Consider the following 8,218-nt stretch of genomic DNA (forward strand, 5'->3'; position numbering starts at 1 on the left):
TTTTTAGTTTGTTTCTTTTAGGTATTGTATACAGTTTCTCAGCCTGATAATTATTTAAGAGCTCATCTGGTGTTATCTAATTTTGTCCATTTTGGATGTGCTTAACATTGAAATAATATATATAAAAGTACTTTAAAACCAGAGCACTTTCAAAATCTAAGCCACTCATTTCTCGTGTTCCTATTAGCACTCAGAGCTAGTGTGCCTGAGATGACTTAGATCAGGAGGTGTCCTTGAAACAACCTGAATTATTACAGGCATGCTTTTTTAACATAGTAAATACGTTCCAGAAAAGTGGAGTCAGATCCTGGTTTAAATGCACATATATCAAGTTCCTGGGTCTGTCCTATAAAACAATAATAATAAATCCACATATAAGGTGCCTGCCATTTTAGCCCATCAGATGCAATTCTTATGAAGTGACTTTCTTCTGTAAGATAATTTTGTCCATTTCAGTTTTATAAGTTTGCATTTTCACATATTAGGTTTATTTAATGCACAGAATAGATTGCTAATAATACTGAATTTAGGAAGGGTAGCTGCTCAGATAAAACATAAGGAAGACCCATAAAAGCTATGTTTTCTGGGCCACATAAATGGGCACCTGTCTGTAGGTGGTTTTTTCCCCGATTTCCTCCAAATTGGTTGGAGCACTTGTAAAGGCCACAAAGATGAAAGGCTTTGCCGTTTGTTCTGGTGTGTTTTTCTTTTCCTTTCCTGTCCCCAGTTCTGTCTGTTTGGGCTCTGCCCCGACTCTTTTTGTAAATTGTCCATGAGATCTCTCAAAATAGTCTCAACAAATCCTGTGACAGAAATAACTAGAACTGACTTTAAAGTGTGATAGTATCTTTTGTCTGTTTTTACCTGGTCCTCAATTTTCCTATCAGATTTTAAGGCTCGAGTCAGCCTTTCAGGATTTTTTATGAGCTTGTTGTATTTGACTGTTTTTACTGCTGGTGAATGAGGACATACAGAAACTTCCCCGAGGAACCGTGAGATCCTGGAGTAGGCGCTCCACGCCCCTCAGCTTGGAAGTATAATGGCAGCTGCTGTTATCTTCTCCAACTTTAACCCGTTGTTTTCTTTTCTTATCTTTTTTTTTTTGAAACGGAGTCTCCCTCTGTCGCCCAGGCTGGAGTGCAGTGGCCGGATCTCAGCTCACGGCAAGCTCCGCCTCCCGGGTTCACGCCATTCTCCTGCCTCAGCCTCCCGAGTAGCTGAGACTACAGGTGCCCGCCACCTCGCCCGGCTGATTTTTTTTTTTTTTTTTTGTATTTTTAGTAGAGACGGGGTTTCACCGTGTTAGCCAGGATGGTCTCGATCTCCTGACCTCGTGATCCGCCCGTCTCGGCCTCCCAAAGTGCTGGGATTACAGGCGTGAGCCACCGCGCCCAGCCCCGTTGTTTTATTTTCATATCTCAAAGTCCAGGGGATGCATTTGGTTTGGGTTTGGGTTTTGATCAAGTAACCTTTACAGAATAGAGCTCTGTATAGCAAAGCTGCTCTCATGCTCGGCGTGACTTGCAGAAAATACTAGGCTGCTAGGCTGATGTGAGCTATTAATTTCTTTTTTTTTTTTTGTCAAGGGTCTCGATCAACCATGTTAATATAGTTATTACACATTTATTTATGCATCTTTGTACATAGTATATTCTCTAATTCCTGTTTACCAGACTGTTTTTTTTTTAAGAAAGAAACAAATTGCATTTGAGGAGTGACAGAGGGAAGAGGATAGTTTTTAGGCCTTCCCTAGCCTTTGCCCACTTCAGCAGTTTTCTCTGCTTGCACACCAGATCAGTAGCTGTAAATACAGAGGCTGAAATCATGAATTATGTTAAACTTTCTTCTGAATGTTTTTCCTTTTTTTTTTTATCTGAGACAAGGTCTTGCCTCGTCACGCAGGTTGGAGTGCCATGGTGTGGCGCTCCTGGGCGCAGACAGTCCTCCCACCTCAGTCCTCAGTCTCCTGAGTAGCTGAGACTACTGGCACATGCCACCATACCTGGCTTAATTTTTTTTTTTTTTGGTAGAGATGGGGTCTTGCTATGTTGCCCAGGCTGGTCTTGAACTCCTGGCCCCAAGCAGTCCTCCCACCTTGGTCTCCCAAAACTTTGGGATTATAGTCATGCACCACCATACCTGACCTCCTCTTAATTCTTTTTTATTTTTTTATTTTTCTGGAGTCTCGCTCTGTAGCCCAGGCTGGAGTGCAGTGGTGCAGTCTCAGCCCACTGTAGCCTCCGCCTCCCAGGTTGAAGCAATTCTTCTGCCTCAGCCTCCCTAGCAGCTGGGATTACAGGCACCTGCCACCATGCCCAGCTAATTTTTGTATTTTTAGTAGAGAAGATGGGGTTTCACCACGTTGGCCAGGCTGGTCTTGAACTCCCAACCTCAGGTGATCCGCTTGCTTCTGCCTCCCAAAGTGCTGGGATTACAAGTGTGAGCCATAGCGCCCGGCCTTAAAGTCTTAGAAAATTCCTAGGAGTGTTTTTAATTTTTTGTGTCTAGTAAAACACACATGACGAATTTGCCTTTGTAACCATTTTTACGTGTACAATTTAGCGGCGTTAGGTACATTCACATTACTGTGCCCTTGTCACCCCCATCCTTTTCCAGTACTGTTTTTAATAGGCAAATTCATAAAGACAGACGACAGACTTGTGTTTTCCAAGGGCCGAGGGAAGGGGAGAATGGAGACCCACAGTTCATGGGCGGTGATTTGAAACTCCGTACATTGAGCAGTAGCTCCTTCTCCAGAACCCTCTTCCCCCGGCCCTGACAACTGCCATTCTACCTTCGGTCAATTTGATTAGTGTTTGAATTTTCAGTAAAATTCTACTCAGAACAGTTTTATGTAATGTTACCTGTAGATTAGTCATTCCTAAGTAATTTCATACTACCCGGGAGAGTGGTTTTCAGAAGTCTTTTGAAAAGTCTTACTGGTATTTGCAAGTTGTCCCGTGGTTTCCATGTGTCAAGTTTTCTATTTGTTTTTGCAGAATGAACAGGCATTTGAAGAAGTTTTCCAGAATGCCAACTTCCGATCTTTCGTATTCAGAGTCAGGGTCAAAGTAGAGACCTACAACGTAAGTAAGGGCCCAGGGCAGCAGGGTTAGTGGCGGGGAGGTGCCATTTGTCACCCATGGCAGGGCCGCGACGCTCACTGGCAGGGAGTTAGTGTACGCACCTCGTGCCAGACCGCGGTGCTGACTTTGCCCAACCCAAGTACTGTTATTGTCCCCATTTCAGAGGAGGAAAGAGAGAGAGCTTAAGTGTCCTGTCAAAACAACGGCGGCGGGTAGGGAATACTGTATGGGGTTTTTTGGTTGTTGTTTATTTTTGTTTTTTTGGTTTTTTGTTTTTTCAGTGAAATCCTAGGATTGTTTTGTCTGTGTTCTGATAAAAATTATAACGCATGCAGTAGAATCACATCTTTGACAAATTTAGGTTGTGGATAAGTATATTAAGTATACAAGCCGGGCGTGCTGGTGTGTGCCTGTGGTCCTGGCTACTCGGGAGACTGAGGCAGGAGTTCAAGGCCGGCCTGGGTAACATAGTGAGACCCCCCGTTTCTAAGTCAGTCAGTATGTGAAACAAAGACCACATGTAGTTAATGAAAATTCCTTAAAGTGACCATAATACTATTTATTTATGTATGTATGTATGTATGTATGTATGTATTTATTTGAGACAGAGTCTCTGTCATCCAGGCTGGAGTGCAGTGGGACAATCTCGGCTCACTATAGCCTCTGCCTCCCGGGTTCAAGTGATTCTCCTGCCTCAGCCCCTTGAGTAGCTGGGATTACCGGCACCTGCCACCACGCCCAGCTAATTTTTGTATTTTTAGTAGAGACGGGGTTTCACCATGTTGGCCAGGCTGGTCTCGAACTCCTGACGTCAGGTGATCCACCTGCCTCAGCCTCCCAAAGGGCCGGGATTACAGGCATGAGCCACCGCGCCCGGCCGAGTTACATAGTTATAATCAAACAGTATTATTGAGCGCTGTCTGCCAGATACTGTTCTACATGCTTCACGTGGAATATCTCACTTGAGCCTAGTAACCCTATATGTAGAAACTGCTGTTATCCCGTTTTGCCACTGAAGGAATACATACAGAGACACGGGGGCGTTCAGAGAACAAGTCACCTGCCTAAGTCATATGCTAGTAAGTGGCTGAGCTGAACTCCAACCCAGGCAGCCTGACTTCAGAGCTTTGCTCTTGATCATGCTTATGAGTGTCACTGGATTTAGTAATGGCCAAGCACACAGCAGCGTCACAGTCCCAAGCTCACCTGTGCAGCCTTCCTGGGTGTCCTCCACTCTGCCCGGAAAGGCACCATTTAGTCTGGAATGTAAACGTAGCAGTGGGACGGGGGAGTGGTAAAAACGCCCCTGCTGATGGCAGGGTGTACTCATGTATTTACCTTAATACCTGTTGTTAGGCGTGCTACTCTCAACGTTAAATGAGATAGAGAGGATCAGATGTCACTGTGAAACAATGTCAGGGAGTAGGGTGGGGCCGGAGGGGATTTTTGGGGTCCTTCAGCCCCATCGTGTCTGGACAGGGAAGGTAAGGTGAAGAGAGGCTGCCTCCCCGAGCTGAGACGGGACGGGCTCGGTCGTCTCCCTCTGCTGCAAGTGTTCTTTCTTTCACAGCTCAGCTTTTCTTGAAAGTTTAAAAGTTGAGCTTTCAGAACTAGCTGTGTGGCTTTGGGCCAGTCACATGCCCTCTCTGGTCTGTATCCCCTGCAGTAGAGAGAATAAATTCAACTAGAGAAACCCTCTAAAGTCCATCTCACTAGGATTCTAGGCTTCTGAGCGTTTGGGAGCTTGGGTAAAGAATCACAAGGGCCTGGCCGGGCGCGGTGGCTCAAGCCTGTAATCCCAGCATTTTGGGAGGCCGAGACGGGCGGATCACGAGGTCAGGAGATCGAGACCATCCTGGCTAACACGGTGAAACCCCGTCTCTACTAAAAAAACAAAAAACTAGCCGGGCGAGGTGGCGGGCGCCTGTAGTCCCAGCTACTCAGGAGGCTGAGGCGGGAGAATGGCGTAAACCCGGGAGGCGGAGCTTGCAGTGAGCTGAGATCCGGCCACTGGACTCCAGCCAGGGCGACAGAGCAAGACTCCGTCTCAAAAAAAAAAAAAAGAATCAGAAGGGCCTGTGCTAGAGAGAGGACCTGTTTGCTCGCCCAGCCGCAGACATCAGACTAGGCTGTTGCTCACCAGAATGACTGAACTCTGAGCCTTGTGTGTCTGTTCCCTCCCGCTGGGCTCACTGAAACCACCGAAGCAAAAGGGGCTTCACTGCTCCACGCCACGCTTTCACCGCTCACCAACCGCTTCTCTCTTTGAAGGACGAGTCTCGAATTAAGGCCACTGTGATGGATGTGAAGCCGGTGGACTACAGAGAGTACGGCCGAAGGCTGGTCCTGAGCATCAGGAGAAGCGCGTCGATGTGAGGAGAGCAGTGCCGATGGGGTAAAAGTTTGCAAATAAAGAGCCAAAATGGAATCGATTTCCTCCCACCTCCGTGTGACAATCCCGTGTTAGCTACTCAGCACAGAGGCTCTTTATGGTGGACTAAGCAATTTCCTCTCGTGTGTGCGGCTCAGAACCCATCGGTAGGCAAAGGAAAATACGCTCGGGCGGCTGTGGTGTAGACCGTGTCAGGCCTAGGGAGTCAGCCAGCGGTGAGTGTAAGACCAGTCACTCCCTCTGCCTTCAGGCTTGTGTCAATTTCATTATCATCAAGCAGGAATTATGTCATAAGTCACTGACCCTGACGGCAGACCATGAAGTAAATTATCTGACTAGGTTTTTGCTTCTCCAGCAGTTAACCCCCCCCCCCGCCTCACAACTTGGGTTCTTCTCAGCAGGGAGAGCTGACAAGCATTTGTGGGCACCTGGGTATTTTAGTAAGTGTCTTCCTGGAATTCAAAGGCTCTCTCTTTCTAGAGGTGCTACATAGTTGTTAATGCTTGGAATGGCAATAGGGTAGAATTATTAATCAAAGGCATCTCTTTTATATCTGAAGAGTATCCTTCCTTCAGGGTTTAATAGACTGAGTCAGATGGGTCTGATACTAATCAAAATTGTCTCTTCTGAGGACTGCTGATAAGCATTGACTTGCTGTCCCCTAGGGAAATCCAGGTGACTACAAAGCGTTTCTTTAGTTTTCATTTCAATTAATGTTGCGTTTCGCTTGGTGAATGCGTACTTTTTCTACCTGTACGTTTTCCTGGCATTCGTATATTTTGGTTTTTTTTTGACTAAACTACGTTACACGGAAAGGATTTTGAAGCCTTTTGTTTCCCTTGCTTTGTTTTAATAAACAGTATATTCTTTGCTTGCGAATCCTACTTTCTTTGAATGCAAAGAGTTCCCGTAACTGGAAAGCGATTAATTAGCCTTCATAATAAATGTTCACTTGGGGGAGATGTTAACTCACTATAAACCCGAAGATTAGTCCAAGGCATGGAGATCCTTCTTCCTAGTGTTTGCAGCCCTGAAATGCATCTTTAAAAGCATAAAAACACTAAAAACAAAAAGCCATTTTGCCAAAGGATGCGGATGATCCGGCGCTTGGGATTTTACTGATGTTTACACAGCAGTCTAACACCAGCCAGGCTTTGAAATGTGTACAGACAGTGAGCTGGTAAGAAAACAGTAATTATGCTACTGGGCCTTTCAGTCAGCAAGAGCATGCTTGCTCTGTGTGTTCCTAATCATATTAATTATCTATCTGGTGGCTGCAACACACCGCCTGCCACTGGCTGCACATCTCACCCTCGTACCCCGGCAGTGCGGCGGTCAGTTGTCAGTCTGCTGGCAGAGGACCTGCTGTTCATCGCTGCAGATGCCACCCGTGGAGGCTTTTGGAGGAGGTGGTGTCCTGTCTGTCTCCCCCATCGCTGCCCGCCCTTGACATAGGAGCGAGCCAGCCCTAGACGGGTTGACTTCCGTTCCTCGGGACAGACAGGGGGACTCCTGCTCAGCCTCACCAATAGTTTAGACACATTCCTTCCTACCCTTCTCTAGTCTCAGGAGATGGTAACCAGGTCGCATTTCAGTCTCTGAGGCCTGAACCATTTTTACGGAAGTTCTTTTCTGTCTGACCTTGCTTATGAAGCACCGACTAGAAAATGACCGTCTTCAGCCTCTTCTGGATTGACAAATTGTGGGTGGGAAGTGGTGATCTAGCTTTCAGCCCAGTAACCAGTCTCTTACGCCTACTACTCCCAGCATTCCCTCCTCTCCCCACGTGTCTGTCCACACAGCGAAGAGGCCTGAGCCGCCGTGGCACCAGGACGCATCCAGGGAATGTTAACGCCCGTCCCCGCGCCTTCTCAGTGGCCAGCGTGACGAACCCAGCACGTCTCCGTGGATGTGACTGGAAACCCAGGGGCAGTGCTGGGGGGTAGGGCTCCCTTGAGGATGTTTCGAACAGATTTCCCCTCTAAAAGGTCAGATCACCAGCAGAGGAGCATCAGAAATGGGCTCCACTGTTGGGCTTTTAAGAGATTTTGGTCCCTGAGGGTTGCCTAAATATATTCTGGCCCACAGTTCGTAGAATTCTCTTGGATATAGTTTACCTCGAAAGGCTATTCTTGTGGTTCTATTTCTCCTCTTTCACTTAGAGATCAGTGTTGATTTTGCGTACACCATGACATCAGCGTTAAGCAATTAGGAGGAAAAAATCTAATGATTTCGCCTTTATTTCAGGCGGTTCTTGAATTCCCTCCAGTCTCATTGTGAAAGGGGCAGGGAAAAAAATAAAAGGGTAATAATCTGATTTCTGTCCATATTTCCAGTGTTTCATGCTTTCCATTAAAACCTTGCTAATCTCTCGGGTGCTGTCCTGTTTTAAACTGCAGAGTCAAAAATTTCCCCTCCCCCACTTTTGTTTCCTGAGTGGGCTGTCTTCGAAAAGTATAAATACTATTGATCGTGGTATTTAATACACTAATGAAACCCATGATTATTGACTACATAATTAATATACTGTCTAAAAGTGAAGTTTGGCTGCCCAGTATGTAAAGGTTTATATTGACTCCTGTTTCTTTGGCAATATGCCGCCCGGGGTTTTATTTATAGAGAATGAAGCAGGTTGTTTGGTCTCCTTTTCTGCTTTTCACTTGTTAGAAGGCCTCTATTCCCTCAGTAAATTGATTGATTCCTTGTCTCAAAGAGAAGAATCTGCCCCCCGCCCCCACCC

At 46.3% G+C, this 8,218-nt stretch overlaps 1 protein-coding gene across 1 annotated transcript in view; it reads left to right on the top strand.

Moving 5' to 3' along the window:
- RPA1 (replication protein A1, 70kDa) overlaps positions 1-6,362 on the top strand; it is a 57,265-nt gene extending 50,903 nt beyond the window's left edge. Inside the window, exons 15-16 of the mRNA XM_011956307.1 lie at positions 3,000-3,086; positions 5,358-6,362. Coding sequence (XP_011811697.1) covers positions 3,000-3,086; positions 5,358-5,462 — 192 coding nt within the window. The 3' untranslated portion in view covers positions 5,463-6,362. The remainder of the gene's footprint in view (positions 1-2,999; positions 3,087-5,357) is intronic.
- Positions 6,363-8,218: the final 1,856 nt, after the last annotated feature.

The sequence above is a fragment of the Colobus angolensis genome, unplaced genomic scaffold, assembly GCF_000951035.1.
Source record: "Colobus angolensis palliatus isolate OR3802 unplaced genomic scaffold, Cang.pa_1.0 Scaffold110, whole genome shotgun sequence".
NCBI lineage: Eukaryota > Metazoa > Chordata > Mammalia > Primates > Cercopithecidae > Colobus > Colobus angolensis.